Source organism: Haliaeetus leucocephalus, unplaced genomic scaffold (assembly GCF_000737465.1).
Source record: "Haliaeetus leucocephalus isolate CR32 unplaced genomic scaffold, Haliaeetus_leucocephalus-4.0 Scaffold170, whole genome shotgun sequence".
Taxonomy (NCBI): domain Eukaryota; kingdom Metazoa; phylum Chordata; class Aves; order Accipitriformes; family Accipitridae; genus Haliaeetus; species Haliaeetus leucocephalus.
Window position 1 is genome coordinate 1466506 of NW_010972606.1, and position 19327 is coordinate 1485832.

A 19327-nucleotide genomic window follows, 5' to 3' on the forward strand; every position below is an offset into this window, starting at 1 on the left:
AAAAAAACCTGACCTGGTTTTTACGTTGTTTCTGTGTCTCATGCCACAAATAGTGTGGATTTGTGACATCTCATATTGTATAAATAGCAACACTGAAATAGCTCAATCTTTTAAAACCAGACCAACAGATACATAGATACACATAGCATTTAGTCTTTGACACCAGAATAAAATTAATTTTAGAATGGTTGATGTAGAAAAAAAAGAGTTGTAGTTTAGTTGTACCACAGAGTAGTAAAACTAGCACTAAAAAATCGTTGCATCTATTTCTCTAAGAACAGTACTAAAAGATGACTTAATACATTCCAGAGTAAGAAATAACTCCTAAGCAGTAATTCTGTAAGACAGTTCATGATATAAAAAATTATATGCTAGAAATGGTGCCATTCAGCCTGAATTTGCAGGCACTTCCAAATACAGGTGATTGTTCACACTACAAAAGTACAGAGTCAAAAAATGTATCATAATATGGCTTAACTTACTTACCAGGCAGATGTACTCTGAAAAGACATCAGGGGTGGGCTTAAAGCATCTCCTTTTAAAGTATGTATTGTCTGTGATGTTTGAGGCTGTGGCTGAGTTTGAGGCTGTGTCTCTGGCTGAGGCTGTGTCTGTACTTGGCTTGGATCCTGAGCAGGATTAATCCATCGGCTCTGTCCCTGTGTCATCCACTTTCCCTGGATTCCCCACCGTGCCAGGTAAAATTTGCAAATATCGTAGTTCATTGAAGAGTAATACAAGAGGTCCAGTACCAGTAAGATCACCACAAAAAAGCCATAGATCCACACTCCTAACAGTGCGCTGTAGTTACTGAGAAAGAAAAAAAGGGAAAACGAAAAAGTTATTTCATGTATCAGTTATGGTCATCATGTTAGTTTATCAAGGTTGGTTGTTTCAGTAATTATATAATATATAGATAGATGAAGCAAAAATTTTGTTCTAAAGCATGTATCCTTAAAAATTACTTATTATTTTAACCTAAGTACTCCTATATGCATGACATTGGAGTTTTTTAAAAAATAAGGCCCCCAGTCTTATAAACATCTTTCTTTCTCCCTCTCATCTGTGTATTTATATCAAGACATAAATTTGGTGTACAGTTAGCTTCAATGCTTTAATTGAGACCACTGATACATACATGGTTGATGGGTCATATGTCTTATTCGGCAAATTCTCACTCCCGGAGAGTGACCCTACTGAAAGTGGCAGGGCATTTATGAGAGTGAGGGTTAACCATATGAAAATACGCTGTAATAATTGAGACCAAGGAGCATCTATGCTATTGAAAACATTCACTGCTGACATGCATTATAAACCACTTGTCTTAAAAGGTGTTTAATGTGCTTGGATATGCTCTGAATTCAATAATTAATTATTGTTGGATACAGAAGATACTACTAAAGTATAGGCTTTCAAGAGCAACTGCTGAAGATCCCTTAGTTTGCTGGTAATAAATTTAGGAAGGAAGAATATTGACAAGATCATATTATACAATGCATTCCACAGGAAGGAAAATTTATACTACATTTATATGTATATGTTGGTGTAGTTATAATGTGTATATATAGATAAAGGCCATGAAAATTATCAGCTGCTGACATGGTGCACGTAGCTGTAAAGCTATATGACAGATGACTAAAGATATTAAAAGAAAGGGGGGGGGGAATGAGGAAAAGTTATAAGGGGTCAAGAATTTGGAGATCAAAAAGGGGAGGAAGTGCTAAAGCTCTGCTGGAGATGCAATATTATTAAAAGAAAAATGACTGTCAGGTGTAAGTGCAGTTTGGATTGAAAACTGTCTAAGTGGGGAGGATGAGGTCAGAACAGAGAAGGAAAGAAATGGGTAAGAATGAGATCGTTAGGTGTACAGTGAAGAAGGCTCATCTAGACCTATAAGCTAATGTGGAAGTATGTGTACCAGCGACTGCAAAAACAAGAGCAAGCAGAAGGGATACTAGTAAAAAATGTCATTAGGAAGACAGTCTTGGAGAAAAATTACATCGAAATAATAGGTGGGCAACCCACATCTACGTGAACCTGAACTTACATAAATAAAATTGAACACACACTCAACCATGCTGTCTTTCACAGACATTCAGAGAAACTTTGAGGGAACTGTATTTTATCAGAACATTGATCAAAATGGAAGTGCTGTGAGAAGAAAAAAGGCTGAGAAGACATTATTACAGATGCAAGCCAGAAAGATATTTTGACATTTTAAAAACATGTCAGCAGCCTTTTCGGATTTAAAATATTTCAAGTCTCTGCTTTGAACTTTTGTATGACTCTATTTAAACTTTTGTATGAACTTTCATTTTATACTTTAAAAAAAAAAAATCAGGATTTGAAACAAGAAATCAGATAAGAAATCAGAATTTTAATTTCTGTGTTGCTGCCTGTCAGCACTTAAGGAGACTGATTCTCCTCTCCAGGGAATGATTTTTCCATTACACAGGTATAACGTGCTTAGATTAAATGAGGTTCCACATCAAATAACTCCAAGTAACATGAGGAAGGTCAGAGCTGTTAATGGGTCCCTTCCTGTGTAACTGTAGGATTACGCAAGCCTAGGATTTTAAGGACATTTCAGTAAATTTCCAGGAGGACTGCAAGTAGACAAAATATAGTGCTGGTGAAAACCCTTAACTCAAGCATCTTTGCCTTCACTAAAGACTTACACATGCATGTCTAACTTCACACAACAGCGGGTAGACCTTTGTAATGCATTAAAATCCTTGCAGTCCAGGCACTTGAAAGTACAACAGGATCAGGTTAATCCAGACTGTTCAGCAGTGCTACTCTTTGACTTTCAGTGGATTTATGCCTATTGGGGTAAACTCTTCTATTTTCTGCTAATACAAATAAAAGGGAAGTGAAGGCTGGGGAAGTCAGGAAAAAATCCTCCGTAACAAATCTTGTTCTTCATCACTAATGCCAATAGGATCCATTTTACAAATAGGTGAGCTGTATTTGATCCATAGTAAGAATGGAAATATTAGAAAACATTTTTGTTTTGGCAGCAATGTGAGAGGCAGGAATGTTTCTTATAGTCAGCTCAAAAGAACTTGTTTGTATTTTAGGTATTTAGTTTCACCCATCAAAATTTTGGTTACTGAAAATTAGAGCTATTTTGAGTGTTCCAATTTAAAGCAACAAGTTATTAATCATGCCATATGTGAGTTATCCATCTGCTCCTTCTAAATAACATCTGTTTCTCACAAGTACAAAAATGAAAGACTGCTTTATTTTAATTAACATACAGTGGGACAACAGCACTATCAAAAGGGCCTTATAAAAAAATCACAAGCAAAATTAATCAGTAGTATGTTTTGTACACAGAGGGAAATTCCGTACTTTGATGCTTTCTGTTTCTCAAACTATTAAGATGGCAGAAAATATTAATTCTGCTGATGGCTACTGAGTATAGTAAAAATTAAAACTTCCCTACAAATTAAGAAGGTGTCTTAATTAGAAAATAAACACTCTTACTTACACTGAATAGCAGTAAGGCCAGAGACACAGAAAAGAACTGGGAATCAAAAAACTAATAGGATTTGCTGTCATTTCATTGAACTGAATGATTTAATTGCAAAAGTTTCATCTTGCAATCTGATTTTCCTGTACTTTTGTGCAGAAGTTTCATTTCAATTAAAACCAAAGTGTGAACAGATTCCAAATTTATTGAGATTCAGATGATAGGGGTTTGCTCCTTCACAGGGATGATCAAGTACACTGAGTTGTTTTCGTGTGGTTGTATCTCCTCTCCCCTTCTCCAGCTGGAAAGCTTGCCCTGCCCTGCCCGGGCTCCTGCCCTTCCCCATCAGTCACTGCGGAGGTTTCTGTTTAGGTTCAACACAAGGCTTAGCAATACAACACTGGAAGTGACTCCTAAAGCTAGGTTGCCCAGTCCTCTGCTGCTGCTGGCACAGAAATACAAAAGCTAAATCTCGAGTAAAAGTTACAAGACAATTTCCTTTTAGCTTCTCTGTGAAACAGGGTAATTCATGGACCTATCAGAAAAGCTTAGTAGCTCATTATTTTAAGATATGTCTTTTGTAGAAATATGATGTATATATGGTATAGCCTTTAGACAGAGCCCACTTGTGTAAATGGAAAGATTTGCTCTGACTTCAGGGAGCCTTGAACTGGGCTCTCTGAGAACAATAAATACTTTTACCATCCATCTCCTCCTACTCCATCTACAGAATGCTGCTTAGATTTCTCTAACATCCCTACACACATATGAAAGGGCAGGTTCTTTTATTATTATTTTTACCCATGTGATTCCTTCCATCTAATTCATTAATTTTGTGAGACAGATGACAAGCAGGTTAGGACCAGGCTATATTTTTTTTAGAAGAGTTTGTTGGTTTTTACGTGCAGCACATGAACAGAAAATAATTAATTTGGGAATTCAGGCTTAAAAAACAACAAATCAAAACAATTGTGAGCAGAATTCTACAGCTGCAGACTTTAAATGTGGACAGATGGCCATGGAAACTGGTTTTTTCCCTATTCTCCTTCAACAGGGCTGTTACTTGCAGTAATAACGTTTTTTAAGCGTTGCCCCAAGGAAATGCAAGCTTACATCCTAGCAAATGCCTTGGTACTTCTAACACTGAGGAAATCTGTGCAGTTTTTGCATGTACGCTTTAAATGTGAATTTTTTTTTTCCCAATTTGTTTTTACTATTATCTCAAGGCCTTTGCCCAATCCTGTGTTTTCCTGTAGAATCTGGTAATGTAGTACCTAAGAGGCATTCCCAGCTAAATTACATCTTTTTGCAACGGTTGGTACTGGAATTGATGCTTTTTTTCTTTTCTTTTTTTTTTTTTTTTTCATTCTTGTAGAGATGACTTTCTGGAGATATTTAAGCAAATTCCAGCTCTGCAGGGGACATGCTATACATGGAGAAAGATAGTGCTATTCTAGCCTCCCACTGCTTTTGGTGCAATGTTGTAGTGTGGTGTGCAAAAGCCATTCAACCCTGAAAAACTTGAATAAGAGATAAGGAAAAACATGGATGCATTACAGACTGCCATAATATTGTTCCAGTATCAGATGAAGGATCCCTAGCATAGCAGTACTGCTGATAATCCACCCAAACATGCATAATAGAAAATCTGAGAGAGTATGAACACTAGATTCAAGTGAATATTATTTGTAAGAATAAACAACTTATTAGACAAAGTTTTATGGAAAAATACTTTGGCAGAACTTTTCTTGTCTTTTAGACATTGGTATTTCTATATTTGATACTAAATTAATTGTTCACATTCAAAAATATTATAGTCTGATTAATCTGCATGATCACAAAGATGTAATAGGCCAGTATTCTGCACTTATAAAAACATAGAAATCTTTTGTTATAGTAATGTAAAAATTGTAAATAAACCTGGCTATAGTTATATTGCATGACTGTAGAAGACAAATGTGTTTTTTCAGCTGTGCCATGACAAAGAAGTTACAAGTCACTTCATTAATTTTTTCCCTCAACTGTATTATAAAACAAGAAATTTATTTTGATGATCACAAGAATGACTGAGGGGAAAAATAAACCAAATAATAATATTGAATCACTCTTCCCTGAAAACTATAATCCTTTTTTTTCAGTTCATTGCTATTCCCATATCCTAAATCATTCTCCCCAGCCACAGTACAATAGGTTTCATCAGAATTTTTTTCAGTGGTGTGTGAAATTAAATCTAAACAAAGAGCTGACTTTGTTACTATAAAGTAAACCCTGGACCCATTAGAAACCAAATAAAGTTCAATTATCATGTATGTTAAATAAAGTCAGAGCGTATAAAGTAAGATGCTCTTTACAATGTTTTTAGTGTAGGCACCTAGGCTTCACTTCTTTCTGCTCCTTGACAGCACACCAAAATTATCAGGAAGTTTTCTACCAATCTCAGCGTGTTCAGGGTGAGGAGATCTTTCTCCCTCTGTCTCACCACATTGGTGGAGTTTTACATACAAAGTTACCGTCTCTTCATTTTCCTGGCATCAGAAGTGATGTTTCAGGAAGTTACAAAAAGGTAATGGCAGTTCCACTCTTGCACTTCTCTAAGCTGCATCTCCAGAAGGTTTTTATTGTATTTAGCATGATTTCACATATCTTCGCAAAAGATCAGCACATAGCTCATGTCCACGGGAAATTCTGGACTGAAGACATATATGGTCAACAGTCTGCAGGTGGCTCTCAAGCATGAATCTTACCAACAAAGACTACAGAGGTAGCTCTTTCTCCATCACAACTGAATGAACTGACTTATTTAAAAAAAAAAAAAAAAAAGATTGCTAGATGAAAACTAATGTAATACTTACACTATGCTCTAAATATTTTCATTAAAATAAATACTGTAGTTCATAGAATACCAAATTACCTTCTTCCCCTTGAGGAACTGCTCACACACAACAGCCCTATAACATGAACAGCCCTATGTTTATTTCTGTGGGTGTGCGTGCATGTGTGTGCACATGTACAGATGTGAGTGGGCATGCGAACAGAGAACGCAGGAAGCAGAGAAACGTTCTACATCCCAGGGCATATTTTGCCATCAGATTGTACCTGTTCTTGTGTGCGTGTCTGCTTTGGGAAGTGGCTGATTGCCCTGTCCATTTCAGGTTGTTGGTGAAAGGAAGAACAGAAGGGCCTTACCTTAGTAAGCTCTGGCCATGACTACATGAGTAGCTGCTGAGATATTGGAAAAAGCCCGAAGCATTGGCTTTCTACTTGGCTGAACTACAATTGGCCAGTAACATCCCAAGCTCTGTGATGAAGCTGCCTGTTATGCAGACTTGCAGACAGCAGTGTTGGTGCAGTGTTTACAGAACAGCAAGGGAAGAAATAAAGCAAATTTGTTGTGTGCAAGACAAAGAACTTCCGTACTGAGAGTCCTGTGAGGACCTCCCTTCAGGCAGGCATCCGATTGCTGCCGGGTCATCCCAGCAAACAAAGGGAGAGCACATCCTACTTTTACCATGGAGCATATACAGAGTATGCATTGCGTGGGGGCACTGGGGCATAGTGTGGTTTAAATTCCACCAGGTTGCCTGGAGGTGTGTATGTTGGCAGCGCTGGGTAGCCCGAGGTGAGGGTACTACTGGTTTCTAGATTGTCCGGACTGCACAAAGGGTGGAGAAAATGGACAGCCTTTAATGGGCCTGTTGGACTCAAGGGCCTCCCCTGCATTCTGCGTGATACGTTCTCATGATGTTCCCAGATGCACTACAAGGCCAAGGCAAGGAAATCTCACCTCAAGGACATACCTGCACATACAGTAACAAGACGGTATAGATCCACATTGATTTAAAGGTATCTTATATGGGTAGAGTCTATTTTTGTCTTTTTTTTACACTACACAGTACACAGACTTCTTTATAGTAGGTGATTGTCACATTAACACCTGTAAAGTTAGAGTATGCTGTGAGAGACTGAAAGAGTTAATGTCTCAAACATTGTGGTGGGGCAAGTTCTGCTTAAAGACAAACCCCACACAGCAAGGAACCCAGGTGAAAAGCCCATCAGCTCAGACATCAGCAACAGGAGGGGGAGGGCATGCGGGAGGGTGCGCAGCTCCCTGTTCTGATACAAAGATCAAACAACGGCCACGTCTGCAGGGAAGAAGTTACTCCACAAACCACCCCCAAGCCCAAGGGCTCACAAACTGCTCATTAAGCTGAGGAGTTTGGGTGCCCGCCCAAAGGAAGGGCAAGGATGCTAAAAGGACACAAACTGAAGCCCCGGGTGCGCAAGCCCACTGGGACTGGATCCCTTGGCTGACTGAACCCAGGACCAGTGAAATCTTTCTCTCTTCCTTTTTCTCTGTCTTCTTCTCTCTTTCCTTTTCCTTTTCCACAATCCCTACACCTCATCCATTTCAAGACATAAACCATTGACCAAGTCTGAGACTAGGAGTGGATCCAGCCGCCTGGAAAGCAAGGGGGTCCACTCTGAACCTCCTGACTCAACGGGAGGGATCTCCTTATTCCTGGAATCGATGTATACGGTTACCCTGGGTTACATGGTTTGCAAAAGTAGTCCTATGCCAATTCCTGTTGTGAGAAACCCTGCCACCTACTACCACGCCTCCCCAGTTCAGTTTGCTTCTGTCATGAATAAAATCTTTAACTGATCGTTTGGTGTCGTTTCACCTTAATTTAGCCCGAGGGAATTTCTAATTAAACACGACTCCCTGGTCTGTCCAGTCTGGGTCGTGACATATGCAACTTCTACATCTACGCAAGATTCAAACCTCTCTAGGCAGAGCTGTATGAGAAGTGGTTGTTAAAGATGGCAGCTTGCCAACTCCGTGAGCTGGCTGCTGCTGGACGCAGCTGCACACAGTGAGTTAAAAGAGCTGAGATCAGTATTCCCGCACCACAGTCTCCTAGCAGCCTAGCACCTGCTTCCATAGGAATGAATGACAACACATCAACTGACTTTTGCACCGCAGAATAAATCACCAAAATCCCTGTTGTAAAGAAAAATCGATAGACTGGAATTCCAGTTCTCTTTAATCTGCTCCTTCCTTGCCCCGGAGGGGCTGGATACCAGAATAAAATGGCAGGGGAAAGCCGATAGATCAGAATTTGACCTTGGGGGTTTACATCAGCTGCAGGCTGCCCTCTGCACCAAGAGAAATTGCAGCAGATTAGTGTGTCCAGAATGTCAAATACTAAATAGGAGACAGACCACAAGTGAAGATTTTGTCATAGCAAATAGGTAATCAGTAACAAAGATCTACTTGCTACTTATTACTTCTTTAGAAAAAAAGTTACTGACATTTACCTTAGAGGATATGCCCCAGCAGTACATGGAAGTATCGCAGGTAACAGGCAAGGAGACCACACATTGTTGGTATATAAACAAATACATTCTGTTCCCCAAGGTCAGTGATTACAAGAGATTTATATTCAAAACATCAGAGATTCAAAATAGTGCATTTGAGTCGATATGGAAAATGCCAACTCACTCCCTCTCTCCCCTGCGGACATCTTTTGGGTTTGTTTTTACTGATAGACATTTAAACATAGTTTGGATCAGACTGGGGTTGGGAGAAAGCCTTTTCTAACTTTTATATGTAACTTTATATTTGTTACATTTATAAGCAACTTTTACATACTTACTCTCCTAGCAATGTTTACAGCCCATGTCAAAGCAAAGAAACCAAAGCTAAAATATCCTTTCTTTTAGGAGTTCTGTAACAGCAAAAACCTTTTAGTAATGTTTTTCTGTATGTGCAATTATTCTAATTGCTTCCATCATTAAGTACACCTCAGACTACGTTATTAGACCAGGAACAGTTCGGTGAAGAGTACTTTAAAACTCATTTACTTACTTATGCATATATCCATCTGCGTTCCCTGTTAAGTTCATCTGCATAACAGTCTGAAATTCTGTCTCATTGCAGCAGTATTTAAATACTGTGTTGTTATGGTGACAGCAAAAGATGTAAGATTTATTGTCAGAAAGACGGGGGCAGTGAAACCCAAAGTGGTAGCGACCTTTGTAGTCCGTATATGGCTCGCAGACCCGAAAATGTGCGGACAGCACTGTAAAACAAAGAACAATATTGGCTTTGTGAGTGACTTGTGTTATCTGTATGTTATGAACTATAATTTTTCATTGGCTAAGCTTAAACAGTTGCTTGATTTCTGAAAAACATAAATATTTCAGAACTTTCAACATCATAACATTGAGTACTAGAAGATTACAATATTTAGCCTCTCATGACTTTTATTGTTACTATGTTTCTGATTACTATTATTTGTTTTAAGGGAAGAGAAGAAATGCCCTCCATGCCAAGAAGCACAAAAATATTTAGGGAAACATTTTCATACTGCTGTTCTAAATATATGGATATCCACAACCACCCAACAATGTTCATGTTTGATTCTCCTGGGATGGCTTCATCAAAACAAAAAGTCTATGTAAAAACTGCAATAAAAGTTTGATGGCACTTGATTTACAGTCACTGTTCTTGACAGAAAATATTGTCTCTACTGTAAAAGTCATTCTTTGATAAGGATTATTCTCCCAAAAATAGTAATTACAAAACAACTTTGAATTTGCAAATAGATAGAACTAATAGAAATACAGCTGTGCAGTTTTGAGGCTTATTGTTGCGTGGCGACAGGCACACTGTGGTTACCTCTGCATGGTGAGACTGTGGGCAGATGCAAGCCCTCTGACCATGCTGTAAGCCTACTGGTCGCAAACAGCTCTGAACTGGGAGCTGTGCAATCATCTTAGTTTCCCTGAGCTAATCAACCGTGCAGAGGGGCAGGATGCAGAGAGATCCCTATCAGTACGGTCATAAGCAACCACACGCGACTTCGTGGTCAATCTGAAAAGTCTTGTATTGTAGGAGACAATATTTGGTTCCACATACTGCCAGTGTTTCAGCTGTTCTATAGTCTGTGTTACGGTAGGCCTTACGGCATCACTTGAGATTGTGTGTACCGTACAGACCCCCCAAAGGCCTTACACTCTAAGGAAAGTGAAATGTAGAAGGCAAGAGTCTGAATACTCTTAGCAGTGAAATGTTTTTACTCTGATTAGAGAACAGAGGCACAGTGATGCTGTGGGTACCTGCACTTCATAACTTTGTACCAATTAATAAAGGATATTCACTTTAGACTGACAGAATTAACCCTTGTAACTTGGTGTATGATTTTTCTATCAGTTTACCAGTAGAAGAGGTTACAGATAATGACTTGCATGTACTTAGCTGAACTGTATAGTATCTCTCTGCCCATAGTCCCTGTTGATCTGTAATTGCATCTGTGCACCTTACCCATCAAATCCTCATTTCTTTCTATGTTGCTTAAAAAAGCCAATTCCTAACACTTTTGTTTCTCCATTTTATAATATACATTAATTTCATGAATCTCTCACTCTCTGTAGGTCTAGTCACATATTAAGGACTATGACAGTGGAGATTACTTCTTTGTGTGTATAGACGGAACTTAGAACAAAAACAGAGTACTAAACTGAAGAGAAAACAAGGTAACTTGTACTGCCCTCTGCGTGAAGGAAAACTACTCTAAACATTTCACATTTTTATATATATATATATACACACACATATACATACTGGCACATGCACACACACATACCTGTCATCGTTACTTTAACAAAAGAGAAAATCCTTCTGTAGACTAATTCAGTCAGGAACTGAAAGTGCTAGAAAAATGATATTTCTAAAGGAACACAGATACTGAGAAAACTAATTACCTATCTGTTCTTGCCCTGCCTGGGAAAAATGTGTGTTCCAAATCTGAGGATGCTATAATCAGTAAAAAAATTGTCTTTCTTTAGACTTAGGTTTTCAAAATCCTCTGTTAACGCTTGCAACAGATCTGCATGTTCAAAGTCTGTCACAAAATCCACAAAGCATGTAATTGTATGAACAAGTACTTACTTCCCCGCATCCTTCCTTAATTAACGTAGCAATAATAAAACTGTTCCAGGGTTGATTAATTTTTTTCAAAACTCAGTGGTTGTGGCTGGAGGGGACCTCTGGAGTCATCTGCTCCAACCCCTCTGCTCAAGCAGGGCCACCTACAGCCAGTTGCCCAGAACCATGTCCAGGTGGCTTTTGAGTATGTCCAAGGATGGAGACTCTACAACCTCCCTGGGCAACCTGTTCCAGCGCTCAGTCACCCTCGCAATGAAAAAACGTTTCTTAACATTCAGAGGGACCCTCCTGTGTTTCAGTTTGTGCCCACTGCCTCTGGTCCTGTCACTGGGCACCACCCAAAAGAGCCTGGCTCAGTCTTCTTTACATCCCGACTTTCAGTATTTATATACATCGGCAAGATCCCCCCGAGTCTTCTCCTCCTTAGACTGAACAGTCCCAGCTCTCTCAGCCCTTCCTCATATGAGGGATGCTCCAGTCACATTCGTCACTCAGCGGCCCTTTGCTGAACTCTCTCCGGTAGGTCCATCTCTCCCTTGTACTGGGAAGCCCAGAACTGGACACAGCACTCCAGGTGTGGCCTCACCAGTGCTGAGTAGAGAGGAGGGCTCACCTCCCTCCGCCTGCTGGCAGCACTCCTACTAATGGAGCCACAAAGCGCTTTCCAGCCAGCTGGCCCCCAGCATATACTGGTGCCTGAGGCTGTTCCTCCCCAGGAAGGTGCAGGACTTGGCACTTCCCCGTGTTGAACTTCACGAGGTTCCTGCCAGCCCACGTCTCCAGCCTGCCCCGGTCCCTCTGGATGGCAGCACAACCCTATGGCCTGTCAGCCGCTCCTCCCACTGCCGTATTAACGGGAAGCTTGCTGAGGTTGCACTCTGTCCCATCATCATTTTAGTTTTAACTACCTATCATTTGTTTTTGGAAAAGTTAAATCTGGAAAACAATGGAGGAGAAACGCGGCATGGGAGAAATTCACAAACTAAATAGAACTTTTAACTAAGTATTTGATTTCCAACAAGAACAGGAGCTTGACTCAGTTACTTAAATCCAGGTTTCCAGTGCCAGCTAAGATTTCCCTAGGCTGTTCTGTCTGGTCTCCAGCTTTCAGTGGAGGAGATGGAGGTCTCTTGTAGGTCTGGTGCACACATGGATGATCTGGGGCAAGTCAAATGGCATCAGATGCACGTGGTTAGGCACCTATAAAGGTCCCTAAGTGTTTTGTAAATGTTTGGTATCAGCTTGCAAGGGTGCATATTACATGCATTACAATGTTAGTTTCACTAGGCATCATTACTAGGAAAAAAGGTAAGTCCATGCCTGATGTCAACAAACAGAAAGTAAGTCTTATTATTGGACCTAATAAATGCAAGTGAAGGGGTAACCTTCCTAGTGTAGCACTGCATTTCCAATAGTGATGTTTATCCATGGTATTTTTGTTTACAGTATCCAGCAGAAGAGCACCCATCTAATCCCTCTCTGATAAATGGCCAGTTTCAGATGCTTCAGAGGAAGATACATATGTGCTATATCAAAAAAGCTGTGCGATAAACTCTCTATAGTAAGAAAAACGACTTTCCTTTTTTCTCCTTTAGTGCTGCTTATGTCCTGAACATTTGTGTTTGGGTTTTTTCTCTCCACCTTGTCCAGTGTTCTCCCTATCCAGCTGAAGGATAACTTTCAGAAGTAGATGGCTTAATGGATGCACTACTTCAGATGCAGCCATAGAGAAAATATAACTGATCTGAACTGATCAGTTTGACAGTTCTTTTTAGTCATCTTCACTTATCCCTTCTTAGCTGGAATACCTGCACTGTGATTATGCCAGCTGCTCCTAGGAAACAAAATTTTCTTTGATACCTGTAAAGCCTCAGAGTGCAACACAAATGTTGTTTATCATGCATTATCAACAGAATCATAATTTTTTTTTCAAAATGCAGGTATAATGCCTTTTATGGCTAAAGATATACTAACTTATTTTTCCTTTTAAAAGTTACATTATTATAACTAATTACACATTAGTAATTTTTGAAGCCTCCAATGTAGATGGTTTCAAGTTTGGCGCATTTTAATGGAAGATATTTATTGTAAAACTAGTTTTGCAAATAACAGGATAGCAAAAATGTAATTTTTCATATGTTATTAATACAACTTAGCTTAGGTGATTACACCCGTGTTAAGCTACCACAAGTGAACAGCAGCCCTGCAAGGTTATACCTGACTTGTATATACATCTAGCGCATGTTATAAGAATTAAAACTAGTTCTTTATGTTTCATAAGCAATCGACTACTTCCATGCTTCTGAAATTACTCAGTGCTCTGAGAGAGGCACTGCGTTGTGAGAATGCACTAGAGGGCTATAGGACCCTAAGAAGTTTTACTTGCTCGTCACTGCCAAGTGATTTACTTAACAGCACATGTGAAAGTGCCCCCTGATCCCTAGAAGGGTCCTTTGCTGAATTTAAAAGGAAAACAACCCCAAACTTCTTTGGGGATGAAAACTGGGGGAAGGATCGACTAAAGAATGAAGGGAGAATGAAGATAACATCAGGTCAGAGGAGGAGTGATACCTGTAATAAAATGTAATCCTAAGCAAATCCTTAAATAGGAGAATGTGTGTCAGTGACTAAAATAAATGCACAAATAAGAGCATAACATGATGATTGACTTACAGCCTGAATTTGGTAGTCAGTGTGTGGTGGGTTAACCGTGGTAGGCAGCTAAGCACCACACAGCTGCTTGCTCACTCCCCCTCCCAGTGGGACAGGCGAGAGAATCAGAAGTGCAAAGTGAGAAAATTCGTGGGTCGAGATAAAGACCGTTTAATAAATGAATAAGGAAAAACGAAACGCCAACAACGACAAAAAAACCCAAGCCACAAGTGATGCTAAAGCAATCACTACCAGCAGACTGATGCCCAGCCAGGCCCTGAGCAATTTTTGGATAAACTCCCACCCCGGTTTTATCGCTGAGCGTGCCGTTACGTGGTACGCAATACCACTTTGGCCAGTTCGGGTCAGTTGTGCCAGCTCTGTCCCCGCCAGGCTCCTGCCCCCCCCGGCCTCCCTGCTGGGGTGCACAACGAGAAGCAGAAGTGGCCCTGACCCTCTGTAAGGGCTGTTCAGCAGCAGCTAAAATCCTGGTGTCTTACCAACACTGTTTTGGTCACCAATCTAAAAGACAACACCATACAGGCTGCTGTGAAGAAAATGAACCCCATCCCTGCCAGACCTAGTACACAGTGAAAAAACGGTATCCATGTATCGTAATCTGTGTAATTTTACTCGCTCTCTTTGCTTCTCTTTGAGAGATTCAATAAACAAAGTGTGTCTTTTTTTTAAAAAAAGTATTTTTCCTGAAAATAACTTTGCTTAAATCCTGAGGATTAAAGAGCCTTATTTCTACAGAAATGCTTCAGATAAAAGTATTGTACCTGAAAGGCTCTTAAGTTGTTTGTTGCAAAGATGGCAGCTGTTTCTGAAGTGGAGTTGCATGTGCAAATTCTCATACTATTTTTGAAAAGTATTATTGAACAGGTAAGTAATATAGATGCTCCTATCTCTGTTCTTACTAATTTTGAGATGAGAAGTGTCTGTTGTGCTTCAAATGACTGATTTAAGCTCATCTTAAGATTTATCTACTCTACCTTAAAAAGTGAACAGACAGTGTACATCAAACTTACTTCCCTATCTGTTCACAGTTAGAGATCTATGTAATGCTGATTAAATTTTTAATTTAGCTACTGAATTTTTAAAACCCCAAGGCTTTCAGAATGGCTGGTCTTTATAAGCTTTCCGTATGGATCCACAGAAATATTCACATGTATGCATTTTACTTAGCACAATGCCAACCATTGGAGATCCTCAATGATTTTGCTGTATGGACATTCGTTTCCTATTTCAAAGAAAAAAATACTGTAATGTGCAAATAATCTGTCAATTTTTGCTTGTTAATATAAGCCTTGCTGTCATCCCTGATTTTATATATGTGTTTCAATCCATTAAATGAATAGAAGTATCAACATTACTGCAAAGCAAATCTAAGAGTTACTGGTCAGAAAGGATATTCTTCTGGCACGACTGCATGCTGCTCCCCCCTCTATTATGCATTCCTTGTGCGGCTAGTACAACTAGTAAGTGTTCACAAATCCTAAAATTGCACGCCATTGTGATCTTGATAGCACTGAAATAAAATCAGGCTGAAGTTTCAGTATTCTCAATCCAATTTCATCTTTTTTTTAAATGGAGCCATAGCCTGCCTACTCTGAACGGAAGCCTTTCTTTTCAGCATTATTTGTCCCTGCCCTGAGAGCATTTTGCCCACGTTAGGCAACTGCATCTCCTTCCTAACCACGCTGCTAAAGCTGCCAAAATTCATCTTCATTCTGAGCCACGACCTCGGTACCTGCCCACACCTCTGCTCCGCTGCCACCGTCACTGCTTCTCTCCTCTTCTGACACAACGAAGACCAGGCTCTGAGAACAGCTGCTCCGGGAACTTTTCTGTTACTCGTGCCCTTACTTTCATTCCGGCTGTGGAGCCAGTGAAAGTTACGCTTCCAATTGGTAAGTGCACTTTTCAACCATGCATACGGATTTTAGAAATTTAATACCAAGACTGTGAATCTTAGTATATCAAAGACTTGGAAGTAAAGCATGATCTTACAGACAAAAGTCTGTAAATCTAGGCAACTCAAAAGGACTACTGCCATTAGATTTTCATTCCACCTCAGTTTAAAAATGATGTTCATATCATTCTATTGAGAGTAGCATCCTTTTTTTCCCCTGTCATTCTCACTGCATAAAGCCAGTAGTTCTCCTTTATGGAAGGTGACCTATCTTGGACAAAAAAATTTACATTCATGCTGGCTGCAAAATAATAATAAATTTAATCCTGTAAAATGCGCGTGAGCTAGCAATGACCTAAACCCACTCCTACAGATGTCAGTAGTAAAATTCTCCAAGGAGCAGAGTTAGGCTGCCATGAAAGGCTTGTGATGATTTCAAATTAAGCCTGCATTCTACATGCTAAGAATGGATGTCAGATAATAAAATACTAATAGCCAAGGAGCAACAAGAAGATAAGGTACACATTTACAAAGACAATAGTTTGTGATGTTAACAGTTAAATTCTGTAAGAAGTAAAAACTATACGTAATTACTTTCAAATAAAAACACTGTACCTCAGAGGCAGTGCTCTTCTTCTAAGAGAAAAAAATATCAGAACACTGGCTTTATGGCTGGGTTTGAGGGAATTAAGTGTGTATATGTACCAGTCGCTGACTACTTCTATTTGCACACATGTTGTAATCACAGTGTCCCATTCAACTGGAACACAGGAATTTATACCGTCTTGAGGAAAATGGTCAGAGAAGTGGGATCTCAGGAGGTCTCTAGTAGAAGTTCCCTATAAAGAGCGGTAAAGGTATGAAAACATAACAAAAATCAAGAGAAGAGACTGGAGCAGCTGGAGAAGTTTTGTTAAGTTTGATCGCTGGGATACATTCACTGAAGTTGTCTTGAATAACTGGCTTCATTCGTGCACCATTTCTGAAATGACTTTAACCTGGAAAACAACGAAGAAGCTGCCACAGCCCCTGTGCTGACTAGTGCACAGGAGGAGGGGAGTGACATAAGTAGGGATGCAGCGCCATACATAGGGGTATGCGTGGAAGGACTCTAAAGGAAAACACTAGTTTAAGATTAGGCAGAGAAGTAGTCTAGTTGATAATATTGTAACACTGTTACCAAAAGGACTGTGTCAGCTATAGCTAAATAACGAACTATCATTAGCAAGAATCAACTCAAATGCTTGCAAACAAGCAATGAGACTGTGGGCAACAAAACGCACACTCGAACTAATTGATGAGGATCTAACGCTGAATATTATAGGCATTACACAGACAAAGTAGTAACAATCTTACTGGAACACAAGGATACTTTAAGATACATAATGCCTGGTAAAGTTTTAAGTATGGTGGTTAGGGATGTGATGTAGTACAAGGGAATAAGGAGCAGTGATGGAAAAAAAAAATGTTTGGATTAAAAAGTGCTTCAAGAACGGAGTATAAAAGAGGTTGTACTGAGAGTTAAAAACTAGCAGGATCAAATCTATTTGGACTAAGAACCTTTTTAATTACTATTTTTTAAAATATTAATTCATAATTACAGAAACCTTAATGTCATAAATAACTCCTGAAGAACGAATGCAACTAATAACCATAGCATTCAACTAATTCTCAGTCTAACAACTTACAGATTTCTGCACAAATCCTTTCTGTGTGCTAGTAGCAAACATCTAGGGCAGATCTACCAGGCATCAGGAGAAAAATCTCTTGAACCACTCCCTGGTCCAGTCAATTCTTTAGATTCAGGAAAATAACATAATATTTGGGTACCGTGATGTCATGCATTTTTCTCTTAAGTATATATAACCCAAGTTACATGGTATCTAACATATAAGTTCCCAGTTGAATCCTTCACATGCTTACATTCTCTTGCGTGCACATATAAAACCACACAATTGGATCCCAACTTGCTCTGCTTCCAATAGACGGTTATTTAGCTCAATGGTTGGATTGTACGGCAGTCCAGAGCTTGCTTTTTTCTTTTAGATGAGCTGAAAAACTAGCATATCAAAACAGTAGCTTTGTTTCCTTTAAATTTTCAGCCTGCTTTACCACGTCAGTGTCCCACCACCTTTTCCTTCTTAAACTGAATTTTCAACTGCATTTCAAATTCCAGCTTCCAGTTCTTAAATACAAAAAGGCTTTATTTACTTATTGCTCTATTAACAATCCATTTGACCTTGTTTGATTTGTAGGAAGCCAGTATTAAATTGCAACTAATTTTTCCCCGTGGCACACATCAGCGAAAGATAAATTCAAAGTATAAAAGTTACCTGCTGACAAGAGTAATGAAAGCAGAACCATCAGCACATTCAAGGACTGTTGACCACAACTTGTCATCATTGGCTTTCATTGGTCCATTAGAGAATTACCTGTTTGACAAGATGCAACATCATGGTTAAGTGTCAGTTTCATCTCACTTTCATTGTTCAAACTTTTACTTCCCCACAAAGCTTTAGTAAAATGAGATGGCTTCACACAATAAGGAAAAAAACCCCAAACCAGTCATACTTCTTTCTGGATTTAGAAGTTAAATAAATTCTCCTTTCTATGATTTCATAAAAATTCCTTTCTCATTTCACCATTAATGTATACAGCTATTTACATACTTTTGATTAATCCAGAGTAGAGACGAATCATATAAAGTCTTTATTGGATATTCACACCTCCCCTGTGTTCTACATTCAGCAAAACTGTGCTTATTTTACTGTCAAAAGAATGGGCTGGTGTACTATGCCTATAAGGATATAAACAATATAAAAATATATTGGCTGCTTTGAAAGTCAATCTGTTTTACCCCATTAGAGGGTGCAGTGGTTCAGAAAGTGGGTCGAGCAACTGAGATGGTTGGAAACATTTAAAAAAATGTATTTTCATTACAATCAGAACATTTAATGGGATTTTTATTTCTTGTTTTCCTAGAAATGATGGTGAGATGTGATGCAGTTTGGCTGGCAGTCATCAGAAAAAGGCTATCCTAGTTTTTTGCAGAACAGCCCCACAACTGGGTGAGCCCAAACCCATCTTATATCCACATGGATTCGACGTCACCAGCTGCACGTTCTACAGCTCTAGCAGAGACTCTGTCCCAGTGCAAGTGTTGTCATCAACATCAGTAGGAACGTCTGGTACCCTATGCTGTTGTCACTGCTAATGCAAACTAATGCTGGACATATAAGGTCTTCAGCATCCTGAACTCACATTGACATTAGAGAATAATAAAGAGGTAGCTTACTGGTTTGTACAACAACACTGGGAGCTTGGGCTATAAACC

The 19327-nt window shown here is 39.3% G+C and overlaps 1 protein-coding gene across 1 annotated transcript; it reads right to left on the reverse strand.

Annotated features, from left to right (window-relative positions):
* Positions 1-387: 387 nt before the first annotated feature.
* Positions 388-18396, reverse strand: KIAA1644 (KIAA1644 ortholog). Its single transcript, XM_010563600.1, has 4 exons — positions 18327-18396; positions 9345-9558; positions 487-810; positions 388-433 (listed from the first exon to the last, which is right to left on the reverse strand). The coding sequence occupies exons 1-4, from the start codon at positions 18394-18396 to the stop codon at positions 388-390; spliced, it is 654 nt and encodes a 217-aa protein (XP_010561902.1).
* Between the last annotated feature and the right edge of the window lie 931 nt (positions 18397-19327).

Excerpts from the sequence above, each read along its gene's own strand:
- KIAA1644 (XM_010563600.1), bottom strand. The coding sequence starts at position 18,396 with ATGATGACAAGTTGTGGTCAACAGTCCTTGAATGTGCTGATGGTTCTG. Across the intron at positions 811-9,344 it reads GCAGATGGATATATGCATAA|TAACTACAGCGCACTGTTAG; the intron begins GTAAGTAAATGA and ends TTTCTTTCTCAG. Across the intron at positions 434-486 it reads TTTCAGAGTACATCTGCCTG|TGTGAACAATCACCTGTATT; the intron begins GTAAGTAAGTTA and ends GTACTTTTGTAG.